The 14,789-nt window shown below is 36.8% G+C and overlaps 1 protein-coding gene across 1 annotated transcript in view; it reads right to left on the bottom strand.

The window, feature by feature from the left end:
• Window positions 1-14,789, bottom strand: part of uxs1 (UDP-glucuronate decarboxylase 1) — a 50,098-nt gene that overhangs the window by 21,442 nt on the left and 13,867 nt on the right. Inside the window, exons 7-9 of the mRNA XM_042494323.1 lie at window positions 3,663-3,767; window positions 910-969; window positions 196-317 (exon numbers count right to left, since the gene is read on the bottom strand). Coding sequence (XP_042350257.1) covers window positions 196-317; window positions 910-969; window positions 3,663-3,767 — 287 coding nt within the window. The remainder of the gene's footprint in view (window positions 1-195; window positions 318-909; window positions 970-3,662; window positions 3,768-14,789) is intronic.

The following is a 14,789-nucleotide window of genomic DNA, read 5'->3' as shown; positions in this document are numbered from 1 at the left end:
TTTTTAACTGTATTGTATTTATATTGTAAGTAGTTGTGGCTAATGTCTACATTTGCAGAAATGTAGTGTTGCTCCAAAGCATTCCAGTGAAGAATATCAAAGAGGGACTATTGTGACTGTCAATAAAGAGGAAAATCACCTCTCTCAAGGCTGTTATTTTTTCAAATGCATACTGTAGAGTTACAGTAATGATACCTGTTTCATGTAGGCGTAGCACATGGTCTCTGCTACACGTTTCCCTTCATCGTAGCATGCTCGAGGACCGATCGGATTCACGTGCCCCCAGTACTCCTCATTTTGTGGATGCACCTCTGGATCTGGAACACAGACGTTTGCGAAACATTTTAAAAGCTGACAGATTTGGAGCAGCTTGCCTTTCATCTTAAAGACTGACACAAGGACACAAGTATGAACATATTAACTGCATGTCGAGAAAACTCTGCTGCGTTTCAGCACTGAGCAGATGTGAGAATGAATGATTTCCCTGCTGTACTGTGATTGATTTTCAGGATGAACATAGTGATTTTCTATGTGACTGCTAGTACAACATTTTTACAGTTTGTGTTGTGAATATAATGATTTATGGTCATAGCCCTTCAAACAATGCTAACCATAATTGCTGTGCTGCTGAATTGAGACACATCATCACTTTCTCCATGTGCGGCTGTCTGTTTTTGACTGACTACAATAAAACATAAAATTCAATTCAGCAATCACAAGAGATGGATGTAGAAGACAGTTGGCTTCTACAATTAGAAATATAGTGTCAGAAATGCTAACGTTGGCCATGCTTGCTAATCAGTGTTTTGGGAACTTAAAGTGGAACCACACATAAACCCCATGAGATGCTTTAAATCAGCATAACCAGCACCAGAGTATTTAAAGATGAGTTGGAGTCATCTTTCTTACCTCCATAAACCTCAGAGGTAGAAGCCAAGAGAAGTCTGGCACCCACACGTTTGGCCAAACCTTGAAGACAAGCAACACAGTAAGAACAGGAATTTGCCTGCATTTTCCAGCAACAAGCAGATGTACCAGGTGCCCTTAGCTCAAGGATAGCAAACATCCTTGGGAAAGAAATGATCTTGAGCACAGTGATTGATTTACAGCCTTCAATTGCACAAACAACTATATGTTAATGCATTTACAGGAATATTTCACCACCCAACTGACCATTTCAATTTTCATTCCTTACCCCATGATAGAGTGAATTTATTTAAAATAAAACAAAAAACAACTTTGTTTTTCTCACATACCACCATGGTGAAAGCAGAAAAAATGGAGAAAATTCTTGATGAACTGAAGTCATAGGGGGCCATGTTTAACAACCGGAAACTATACTAAGACATCTATTTACAAAATCTTGCACAAGTCGTGCAGTATTATCCAAGTCTTATTTATCCAGTGGTATGCTCAGCACTTCCCAAACAGACAAGCCTCTTCAACAAGGAACTGAAAGTGAAACTTGGACTACATTGAAAAAAAACAATAATTTTAACTCACTGAACACGAGAGCTTCTGATCTATCAATGCCACTATCAGTTAGTTAGTTTGTGTTATTGTGTGACTTTTGCAAATCCAAACTAACCTTTAAAAATGCCAAGTCACACAATCACGCAAACTAACCATCTGATTGAGGCAATGATAGGTCAGCAGCTCCTGTGTTCAGAGACATAAAATAACTGTTTTTGTCAACGGAGTCTGGCTTTAACAAGAGCAGAAACATAAGTTTCACATTCAGTTCAGTTTCCCGTCAGAAATTGCTGTCTCTTTGGAAATTAATGCGCATAGGACTGGATAAATGAGACTTGGATTACACTGCATGACTTGTGTGAGAGTATGTAAACTGATATATAGTTTTGCTGTTGTTGAACACGAACCTCTCATACTCTAATTCTTCAAGACTTTTCTCTCAATTTTTGGATTTTCCGTTAACCATGGAAGCAAACACAGTTTTCTTCATGAAATCATAGTGTGAATATCTGATATACAAATGGTCGTTTGAGGGGTGAATAATTCCTTTAAAGCTAGAAAATCAATCCCTGTGCTCCACTTCATGTTAATATTTATCCAGTGCTCTGATGATAATTTATCTGAAGTAGTCATTCAAAGGTGACATTGCAAATTGCTAAAAGCACAAGATTGTTAGTCAGAGGGAAGCTTGTCTGTGCCTCTCACAATAAATCTTCTCAGTTTAATTATCTATTGAAAATGGGCTTCTGCTGAGCAGTCTGACCTCACCCAGACAAAACAAGACATGAAATTCTGACCTCCATATAAAACATTAATTATTTTTCTTGATAGACTGTAGACAGTTGGCATGGATAAATGTTGAAAACGTAATGAGGGAGAATAATAATTTGGTAATTGTGGTTTTCCGCGTTTGTTTTCTTGTTTTGTTTCACACTGTGGGGCAGCTGTAATTCAGAATGTACAGCCATCATCCAACAGGAAGATTGGAAATTCAATCCCTGTCCCTTGCAGTCTGTATGTCCTCACGCTGTACCATCTGTGTGTGAGTGTGCTGCATGATCATCTCATGAGCAGGCGGCACCCTGTATGGTAACCTTTGCCACATTGTGTGTGGATGGGATGAGTGATGCCTGTAGTGCTAAGTGCTTTGAGTAGTCGCTAAGACTAGGAAAGTGTCATATAAAAGCAGTCCATTTACCATTTACTACGAGGAGAAGAAAAACAGTAAAAGAAAGCACATCTTTGAAGGCCGATTCTAATAGAACTGAAATTTCTGCTCGTAAACTACTTTTTTTTTTTTTTTTTTTTTTTTACAATATCTTATGGTTTATTTAAGTGATTTTATTTTCTTGTAATATCATAAAACTTCCATTAATAGCCTGGGCTATTATTTGCCTAAACCATTGATCTCAACAGGTTTATATTGGGTACAGGCGTCTATATGGGATGGACTTTTATTTCCTTTCACACAAAACCTTTGCTCAGCAAAGACAGGAAACACAATTAAATAGTTTATTTAAATCTCTTTTTTTGTGTGTCTCTCTCTTGTTCACTATGCCTGTATTACTGTCTTCTTTGGTGTTCATGGTTTAGTAAAATTAAGTGAATGATTAAATCATAGAGAATCTTAAACTAACCATGTGCGTAGCATGTCTATGCTGACAAATATTTAAATATATTTATTTGTATGTGTGATCTAAGCAGCCAACTAACGTTAGCTCCAACAGGTATAACTTCTATGAACTGGCAACCGGGCCTCTAATTGAGACAGGTGTTTATTTGCCAAATGTGTAGCCAGACTGCGCTAGAAAAAGGGACCGGGACTTTTAAGTGGAACGGTCTTATTTTAGAAGTTTTATGGTAAACTGAAAATAAAAACATTATTGTTGTGTTCTATATAAGCACAACAAAAACCACATTTAACTAAAAGAAATCTAGCTGTGTTCATGTGATGGGATTTAATTCAGACTTGGAATTCTTAAGCTATGTCTCATATGATTTCATATAAGGGCAGAGTAAAAGGTAACGCCTGCACACTTACGCCATGCCACACAAGTTTACTGAAGACAAAGTGTCGATCCTGCCTGGATCTTCGTCAAGTCAAATGTTTGAAAAGATGAAACCACACCAATAGGCTGACGAGCTCTATGGTTTTGGATATATGGGAAGGGGGCAATTAGTGTACTCACCAAGCATGTTAAGAGTGCCAATGGTGTTGGTCTTGAGTGTTTTGATGGGATTGTACATGTAGTTTGGAGGGGAGGCTGGAGACGCCAGGTGATAGATCTGGTCCACTGTGAAGAGCAGGAGAAATGAAAATCATCTCATGTTGAAAAGCACATCTGTTTCAGCAAAATGTAATGACATTTCATTTGTTTTAATATCTAAATGCTGTAACTTTTTGAAAACATTGACCTCAGTGATTTGACTGATAGTCAGCCATACTTATCGCTGAAAAAAGCAGCTCTAGTAGATGTAAGATATGGGGCGGTTTGAGTCAGACATAATGTGTCTGTCTGTTGTGTCTAATGTCAACAACAAAGGGAAGCAAATTATATCTGCACCGATGTAACTCGGAGAACAGAAATGTCAACCTCTTCTCCTGGTGAGCTTGAAAAAACACGTTCAAGGTGACACAGTCACATATTACTTTATAGTTACATCCACAAAAAAATGTGCAAATTCATAAATCAGGGTCCCCACAGGTTTTCATGGACAAAATTTCAAAACTTTTCCAAGACTTTTACAGGACCCAGAATAGCAATTTTTTTTGCCCCTCTTGTTCGGCATTTCCAAATGATTTTGATTTCGATTCTAACTATTAAAGTTTAATTTCAGCTAGCTGGCATCATTGAAGAGAGATACAGAACACAGGGAGGAAACGGAGCAATGTACTTGATGAAAAACAAAATGACAAACATTGAGGCTTACTAGAGGTGCGTTATGTGGACAGGTAGAGAAAATACATTTGCCTTTATGTTACATTATGTGGAGGCTTATTCACTGAAGATAACAGTAAAGATTTTACTAAACTCAAAAAATTCCCTAACGTTTACAAAACTTTCAATGATTTTTACTAATTCCTTGACTTTTCAAGGCCTGGAAAATGTGGTTGTAAAATTCCATGATTTTCCATGACTGTGGGAAAACCCTGACAAATATAGCCAACATGTGCTACCAGGGCCTAAAATTTATCAACATCTAACTCTATCTGACATACTGGCCAACCCGTGGAAGTAACAGTCGCCGGGTCTGTCACATGATTAAATCAGATTAAATCTTTTTATTCCCATTAGAGTTAGAAGCTGGCTGAGCAGTAATTTAGCTGATGGCCTATTTAAGTTAGTTGCTTAGCCTGTGAAATTCTGTAGTGTGTGCACTCCATGGCCCCAGCAATGTGAAAGCAGAGCCTAAGATCCGGGTAATTTTACACAAAAAGCATGACTTTTTTGCCTTGATGAGCTTCTGAGCAACTAATAGGAGTAAAAAGAGCCAGCCTCTGACACTATATCCAGTTCTCTCTATACATCCATGGGATAAACAGATTAACAGAAGTCTGGCGGCTGCTTGCTCTACTGCAGATCACCAGCTAACTGCAAACAACCACCTGCAACTAACCAAACTCCACAAATCTACTCTACAACTCCACCATCCACAGTGAGACACACATGACTGCTTATCTACAACTGAATGACAGAAAACAGCTGAAGCTGCTCCGGTATAAGTGTGTGTTGCAGGCTAGCGAAACATTCTGGCATCGACTGTTTACTGGCATTTATCAATTTGTCTGCATTATGAACTTGTACCACTCATATGTTGTTAGAAAATAACTGTAAGCACGGTGGTTCTCAGCTTATTCGTTTTAAACATTTCTCTAATATTTTTTTATGAAATAATTTATCATTCTATTTTCCTTCATTTCATCCTACCATTTAGGGCTTGTTACCGTATTAATACACAAATATTGCAGGATCAGAGAAGTGAAACTGCTGAATTGATTTTTTATAGCAATTTGTTCTGATTAGAGGGTGACAAAAGGTCATGCCTGAAACAGCTTAGGGAGAAACTCAGAGCAGCACCTCAACAGTGCTGTCTGTTGAAAAAGGCATTAAATTGAAGTATTTTATTTGTGATGGAGAGGCTGCCCAAAACAGACAAAATACTACGGCATAATATGATTAAATTTTTGAGTTATTATAAATATTATCATCGGCCTGTCAGCAAGAAAGAAGACATTGGCCAAAATTTTTCTGCTGTTTCACATCACACATTGCGTCATGTGTCACATCATTTTTGCAGATTAAAAAGCAGGGCTTGAAACTAATGGTGTCCCGTCATTATGGGGACAATAGAAGACTTATTTAGGCTGAACAGAGATTTTTCCGTGGACATCTTCAGGATGAAAAGAAGCCAATAGGTTTTTCTCCAACAACCATCTCCGGCCCATTCTCTGACAGTCTTTATTATCTTTCCATTTCCAAAACCACTCTGCTTCTTTCTTCTCATTTCAAGGTGAATGTAATCACCTGCTGATGGCTTCATATTTTGACCTCAAAATATTTTCGTTTTCACAGCTTGTTCAATTTACTTTGGGAACATTCTTCTTATCATTGTAATGTATGCTATTTACAGTGATTTCCATTTTAAAGCTTGTGTTTTTATTTTCTTTTATCTACCAAATTTGAGGATAGACAGCCAGGGGCTTAGCAATTTTCATGGAGCTGTCACTACTTCCACCTTTCACCTATTCTGTTTTATTGAACCTAACTAAAAAACCTGGCAGAACTTTCATTTTCACTTGTTTTAAAACCTTTGTACAATAAAATTACAGATTGAGGTTTGGCACTCAAAAGCTGTGAGAATTTACAACATTACACGGAGAACCATTAGTTTACTACAACAAACACACGGATGAAAGGTATGTTAATATGCTGTGAGTCATCAGAAGAAAATCACTGCTTATCTTTAGTGCCAGTGTAACCCTATGCATAATTACAATTTAATGCTGCTGCTGTCTTCATCTAGTCTGTTTGAGTCTTTGCAGAGCTGCATGCAAGAATATGTTAAAAACAAGTGACTATGTTTGATGTAAATCGGACACGTCTGGGTGATAACGATCTATCATATCTGATCTGTGCACTGCTAGTACAGTTGGTGCATTATATCATTCTAACTGGCACATTCCAAGGTCCTCTTACCATAAAATGGAAAAGCCTGTTAGCTGGTTTAAAGCAGTAAAACTCAAGGAGACTGCTACATACACAAAGACATAATCTTTCTACTGCAGCAGACATTTAGTTCACCCTTTACAGCTGCTTTGTGTTTCTCTTTTCCTCTGCCATACCTGCAAACGCACTTCTGATCTGACAAAATTGCTGTGATTGATTGCTGCCATCGTATTTTTTTCAGCATTTCAAACCAACAACTCAACCCTCCACCTGCATCCACCTGCAGTCTAACAGAGCTCACCAGGGTGCTTCTGACAGCTGGTTGACAGCAAAAAAAAACAGAAGATCAGAAGCTTTATTATCCAATGCAAGTTCATCTAAAAATGCTTGGACTTGCCCAGGATGTTTGTAGCACTACATGCCCACATACCGCCAGGTATTCAAGAGTTCTGGCGCTGTGTGATCTAAATGGCTCTGACAAGCTGAGGCAGTAGACCTATGGAGCAAGAATGATGACTTTAATGTTTGGCATTGAAAATAAAATTTGGCACTGAAAAAAAAATCTGAAACTGAAAAAGGAAACATTGGCAATGAAACACTTGTGCTGTAAAGAGTTTAAATGGCATCAAAACAAGTACTGGCATTAAAAAAGCTTAACTGATAAACTAATGAAACACAGACATTAAAAGTTATATTATTTTTCTGTATTTTTGCATTTTTATGTGTTTTTCGATTACAACCTTTTTTTTCAATGACAATCTTTTTTTTTTCCATGACGTTTTTTTATTGTGATGACAGTTTTTTTCTGACGTCACCTCCACTGTCAGAACAGGAAATAACACAAAAAGTACAAAATAAATGAAGGGAAAAAATCCTAAATAAAATTGTATAGATGCGGTGGAAGCAACGTTTTCTTTGATAAATAGATTAAAATGAAAGCCATTATTCTTCAAGTGTAGATATTAATTTTATATTTGATTTTACCTATTCTGTGTGCGTAGAACATAACATGGGTATTTATGCCAGTGTAGCAACATATAGTATAAAGATTCAATAACTTTAAAAGTAACATCTTATTTACATGCACCATTGATTTATTTGGTCAAATGGGACATAAACTCTGTCCATATCTTTTTGTTTTTGTTTTTTGTTTGTAAAGCAACCTTGAGTTCAAGAAAGGCGCTATATAAATCCAATGTATTATTAATATATTGCCTGGCAACATCAGTTCATTTCATTTTCATTTCATTTAAAAAAATTATTTTGAACAATTGTACAATAATTGAACTCACTCTCTCTCTCTCTCTCTCTCTCACACACACACACACACGCACACACGCACACACACTACCCATTCAGAGTTTCCCTTTGAAGAATATATAACGGCATTTTACTGCAATCAGCTTAATTTAATATAAATTGATAACTGTGGGTATTTCATATATTTTATATTTTATATGACACAAGAAGTCTCATGTAGCTGAGAGTCCTCTATAACGTCCATGGACAATAATAATACATGGAGACGAGACTGTTGACAAAACTTTTGGTGGCGTTCATAGCAACGACAATAGACATGAGCAATAAAGCCCTGATTATGAGATTAAAGTATATCAAAACCTGTCGATCTACTAAAGATTCACAGACAAGTTCACTGTATAAATGGACACATTTGATGCCATTACAACTTTTTACAATACAAGTGTTTCAGTGTGTCTTTTATAAGTTTCTGATTTTTTTTTCAATGTCAAACATTTAAGTCATCATTCTGACTCCATACAGACCTTTAAACAACTGATAAAAGATATAGAGTTTGCCTAGAGCACCAAAATATCCAAGACCACTAATGAGCACCGTCACCTCTGCAGGGGGCTGAGCTAGGCTATATTTTTATTGTAGCAGGATTTTTTTTTTTTTTGTCATGTTACCCCTCATTTGCAGCCTTTGTCACCTGTAATAACCCCATTATCACAAGTATAGTGAGTTTTAGGGATGCACTTATTGTGAAATTCTGGGCCTATAGAGATGTTAAAAATAACAACTTGACAAATACCAATGTGTTTGTTGTTGTTGTTATTTTGTTTTAGTTGCTATTTATTCCCTTTTTGTGCAAGGGAAACAAAAAAAACTCTTCATTATAAAAAAAAAAAAATAATAAACTGAGCTGTTTTAAAGTCAGCTGAATGAAAAGAAATTCAACCATACTTATCTACAAAACTACCTTCAATATATTGTAACCTTGTTTCAATGAAAAATGTCTTTTGAATGCCTTTTTATGCTGTTTAACATTCAATAATTCCTCCTCTAATATCTATTTTATGTTGCTGTGAAAAGTAATCTACTTCAAACAGCTGCATTTATTTAAGTTTCTCACCAAAAAACTAAATTTTTCAAGATAACATTTAAATACATTGTGATAATGTAATAATTTACCTTTTGTGAACACTAATATTTAATGAATAGAGCTTGAACGCATCATAATGCAACTCACTGCAACCTCTGTTAGCTGTTAGTTCCAGTCACCAGCTAATGTAGTCTGGCTCCCCTTCTGCCAATTTCAACACAAGGATTTCCTTCACGATATAGCATCGTCAGGGGCAAAAATAGGTTGCATCCCTGACATGTTAATAGTGAGTTTTTTCACACAAGCTGTGAAAACGAAAATATTTTGAGGTCAAAATGTGAAGCCATCAACAGGTGATTACATTCACCTTAAAATGAGAAGAAAGAAGCAGAATGGTTTCGGAAATGGGAAGATAACAAAGACTGTCAGAGAATGGGCCGGAGATGGTTGTTGAAAAACCTATTTGCTTCTTTTCATCCTAAAGATGTCCACGGAAAAATCTGTTCATCCTACACAAGTCTTCTGTTGTCCCCATAATGACGGGACACCATTAGTTTCGAGCCCTGCTTTTCAATCTGTGCAAAAATGATGTGACACATGACGCGATGTGTGATGTGAAACAGCAGAAAAATTTTGGCCAATGTCTTCTTTCTTGCTGACAGGCCGATGATAATATTTATAATAACTCAAAAATTTAATCATATTATGCCGTAGTATTTTGTCTGTTTTGGGCAGCCTCTCCATCACAAATAAAATACTTCAATTTAATGCCTTTTTCAACAGACAGCACTGTTGAGGTGCTGCTCTGAGTTTCTCCCTAAGCTGTTTCAGGCATGACCTTTTGTCACCCTCTAATCAGAACAAATTGCTATAAAAAAAATCAATTCAGCAGTTTCACTTCTCTGATCCTGCAATATTTGTGTATTAATAAGGTAACAATCTCTAAGGTCGTGCAGCTTTATGTAAAAAAAAAAAGGCTTTGCCAACAAAGACCATTAGGTGCAAACCATACAACTATTTAATGCTAATAGCATTAGTACATCTAAATGACCTGTACTGACAGCTTTGGAAAACATTCCAACTTTTGGAAAACACATCAGAGGCAGAAACATGGCAACTGTCTATGAAAGGAAAATAAAGGATGGTGGGTTTCTAAGCTAAAACATAATCAAGATCAATCACTGTGGATTACAGGTAAATATACATTATTGGCGTTCATCTCGGCATGGCAATCATGCACTAACATGGGCAGGTTACTGACAGCTTATTGCAATATTCGGATTTCTTCACCATCATGCACATAAGAAAGCTGGTTAGAGAACTCCGAGTATGCAGTTTGAGAAACATGATTTCCCCAGTTTTTGCCACACAAACATGACACTGTGTTTCTAATTGCTTCTTACATGTTTGCATGTGCAGAAAAAACACCTCTGACAGAGAAAGTAACACTGTTGCACCAGAGCAGCGAGGTGAAACAAAAGTTCATTATAATCCTCATATATCCTTGTAATCAAAATAATTGATTTCAAAGCAGGAACTTTGCCATATATACTAATAATGATCATAAATGTGATACTTATAAATGAAATATTAATATCATATTAATAATACACACACAATACAATATTGTGTAAATAATCCAACGCCTCTCAAAGCATTCCCTTTTTATCACGTCTCACTCTGTCTCTCTCCTGCAAGGCCTGGCTGCCCTTTCAGTGTCCATTAAGTGTAATTGCACTGTCAGCACGACTTTGTGCAGTTATGGTCACAGACTCTCTCTTGACCTCCCCACACGTTTTTTGAGTAGGGCTGTCAGCGTTTATCGTCTGTGATCCAAGCCGACATTTCTGTCCGTGAGAGGCTGTACTGTGCTGTTTTAATGTTTGAGTGATGATCTTGGCATCATACGAAACTAGAAAACCGAAGGAATCCAGTAACCATGTCATGCGTCTCAGGAAGGGAAATAAATAATGCCTCAAAGTTAGGCTAAATTTTGGCATGGTTATTTTCAAAGGGGTCCCCTGACCTCTGACCTCAAAATATCTGAATGAGAATGAATTCTGTGGATACCCATGAGTCTCTGCTTTACAGACATGCCCATTAGTTCTAAGCAATGTGAGGCAAAAACCACGCACTTTTCTGCGTGCAATACAAAATGTAATTTACCTTATTGTATTTGAATGTGTCTGCATATTGGGGTCCCCTAAACAGTCTTGAAATTGCTTCCACTATTGAGGATAGTATAATGTTACAGTATAGTGTCATTTTGAGGTTTAGTCAGATTTCAATTGATACTGGCATGATGTCCGAATTTCACTCCACGATATTATAACCATGGCCAAAAGCGTTCACACTTACAATATTATCAGAATGTTTACAGAGTCACATTCATCTTTAACCTAGTTTATTGTGCAGTTTGTCTCTTTTTTTTTTTAATTTGCTTCTGACTGCACCTGTTTTAGCTGATTTTGAGGGTAACATTACTGATTAACTGTATGCCTATTTTATCTATTATTATTTTGTTAATCTTGCATTTCTTTATTTTTATCTGCTCAACATTGTAAATCAGGACTCAGGATGGCAAAGATTACACCCAAAATTCAAAACTTTTTTTTAACTAATCAAACTAAGCAAGGTAAAGCAATTCTTACTAGATTTTCTTGACTGGGAATGAATTGACAGTATTTGCAAGATTTAATTTAGTTGCTTTCTCTGATTTCTCTTTACATCATATCGTCATACATATAGCATACAATATAGTGAAATCCAAGGTGTGCCTATTATTGTGTCTACCCTGTAGCCGAACACAGGAGGGGGCTGAAAGGAAATTGTGCTATGGGCTACAATGTTATGTTTATTTGACATTAGAAATCCAATCAGTGATATCAAATATACTAATATACTTGCTTTTTTATTGAATTGTTCATTACAGTTTTATTTGTAATGGAAAACCCAATTCCTAACCTAGTTCTTAGCTTGCTTATGTGCTTGTGTAATGTAATTTGAGGGGGACGGGGTTATCATTCTTCTTGAAAGGCTGAAACATGATACTGGGGTTTTCACTCCATATTATGAGATAAATGGATATCTGCTACTGTAATGGCTAATAAAATTTAAACACTTGACATTATTTCATAACACTGACCAGCTGTTGGTGTCAGCTGGGTGTTCTGTTGCTACTAGCAACCACTATTGTCATAGTTTTGTAGCAATTGCTGCTTACCTGACATAGGATCTTATAAAATATATATGAACAAACTTTCATTTATTTTCACTCCTACCCACGACTTGTTCTTATTTTATTAGTACCCATTGATTTTGGGATTCTCCAATATGTTCTTTTTTTCTCCTCTCTTAGGTAAGAGAAAATTTTAGGAATGGTCAAGAGCAATCTTGCCAATACAAGAGAAAAACATTTCATTTTCACAGACTACAAATTGTTGCCCAGCGCAAAGAAAAAACAAGTTTTTATATTTAAGGAACATTTAAAAAATGCATGAATATCATTTAATCAAATTTAGATAATATTTCAGAGAAATTATAATGACTGGATTATTCAATTTCAGGGCTAAAGAAAAAATACTATACTTGGTGCATTGATCCCAATCACTGGAAGTTCAGTTACTGTGTCCCTCTGCTGACCAGTGCTAAAATAAAAGTACATTAATCATGTGCCAGTCTTTGCACTCGGCACAAAACCTGTCTTCATATAGTGTTTAGGGGGCGTAACCTATGCTAACGTACGACTTATTATCAAGAAGGATTCAGCACTGAGCACACCTGGGAAAAAGCAGATTTAGATGGTTAACATTGGTTGGTGCATCTGGAGTTGACTTCTCTTATATTTTCTCTTACCAGAAAATTGAGAGAAAATATAAGAAAATGTTTCTGCATGAGGCCCATTGTTTCATTCAGCTTTTTTTATTACAGCTTTTTTTTATGTGATGTGCTGATTTGCGTAGTTTTTCTATGATTAACTAACTGCAAACCAAATAAACCACAACTGTCTGAGACGAATGCGGAATATTTTTACTCTTTTCAGATTTAATCGTATTAACTCAATTAAAATGTTTACTAGATTAATTACTGTGCTATTCTTTTTATAATGTTCAATAATTCAGTGATAATACAATAATAATACATTATAATAATACATTTTATTTATAAAGCGCTTTTAAAAGAATTCAAAGACACTGTGCAAAAGTTAAAAAAGCAAAATGAACATCATTTCATGACACACAAATACACAGCAAATACACTGAACGATCATACTTTAAAAGCCTTTTTAAAAAGCTAAGTTTTGAGGAATGATTTAAATTTGCATGTGTTGGTGCAGTCCTGAATATGTGTTGGGAATCTTGAATTGGATGCGGAAGGGGATGGGGAGCCAGTGGAGTTTTTGGTGGGACAGGGTTGATGTGGTCATGGGAGCGGGTGTGGGTAAGGAGGCATTGGGCGGAGTATGGGATATATTGAAGTTTATTGAGGACTTTGGAAAATGTACCATAGAGGATGCTATTGCAGTAGTCAAGTCTGGATGTGATAAGGGCGTGGTTAAGGGTTTCAGAGGCAGAGAAAGAGAGTAATGGATGAATGCAGATTATGTTTTTTAAATGAAAGAAGGCGGTTCTAGTGAGCTGGGTGACGTGTGTTTCAAAGGTGACGTGACTGTCAAATATGATACAAAGGTTGTGGATATGATGGGAGGGAGATAGGGCAGAGTTGTCAAATTGGAGGGTAAACTTTTGTACAGATCTGGTTAGTGATTTGGGGCTGATGATTATTATTTTAGATTTATTGTATTTCAGTGACAGGAAATTGGTGTTCATCCATGTTTTGATTTCAGAGAGACAGCTTGTGAGAGTGGAGTGAGTTTCTGTGGTGATGGAGTTGGTGGAGATGTAAAGTTGGATGTCATCAGCATAGCAGTGGAACTGGAGACCATGATGACGGATAGCGTTGCCAAGGGGAAGCAAGCATATGATAAACAGGAGGGGGCCAAGCAACGAACCTTGGGGGACACCTTGAGTCAGAGAGCTATGGAGGAGGTGCAGTTATTGATGTGGATGAACTGTTGTCTGTCAGTGAGGAAGGATTTGAGCCAGGAGAGAGTGCTGCCAGTGATGTTGAGTGAGTGTTCTAGGTGGCAGAGCAGAATGTTGTGGTTTATGGTATCGAAGGCAGCAGTGAGGTCAAGGAGGATGAGGATGTTAGGGTGGTCAGAGTCTGAGGAGAGCAGAAGGTCATTGGTGACTTTATAGAGGGCTGTTTCTGTACTGTGTTGGGAATGGAAGCCAGATTGGAATAGTTCAAACAGGGTGTTACAGGTGAGGTGAGATTTGATTTACGATTCTTCCTTGTCTTCAGAGCAATTTAAAGGGGACCTATTACGCTAATTTTTAGGTTCAGGTTCATACTCATACTTTGGGTTTCTACTCGAACATGTTTCAGTCTTAAATCTTTAAAAAACACTATTTTCATTAACTCATACAGACTGTTCCGGTACAACTGTATTCACCTTCTGTCTGTAATGCTATATTTAAGCGCCGGTCCCTTTAAGCATCCCTCTCAAAAAGTTCAGTCTGCTCTGATTGGTTAAAGTTTTCAGGTCTTACGTATGTCTGCGCATATTCAGCATCATTGCAGCTGGGGTATGACTGTAACAGAGTATAGTGGCACTTTCTACAGTGAAAAATCACCAATACAAGCTTCTAAGCCAGAATCTTTACAACTGGATATGGTATGTTCTGCGTGCATTGCATACCTAGGGCAGATGATTTTGTCATCATTGTAGAAATATTGTT

The sequence above is a fragment of the Plectropomus leopardus genome, chromosome 10, assembly GCF_008729295.1.
Source record: "Plectropomus leopardus isolate mb chromosome 10, YSFRI_Pleo_2.0, whole genome shotgun sequence".
NCBI classification, from domain to species: Eukaryota; Metazoa; Chordata; class Actinopteri; order Perciformes; family Serranidae; genus Plectropomus; species Plectropomus leopardus.
This window is presented reverse-complemented; position numbering and strand designations above follow the sequence as displayed.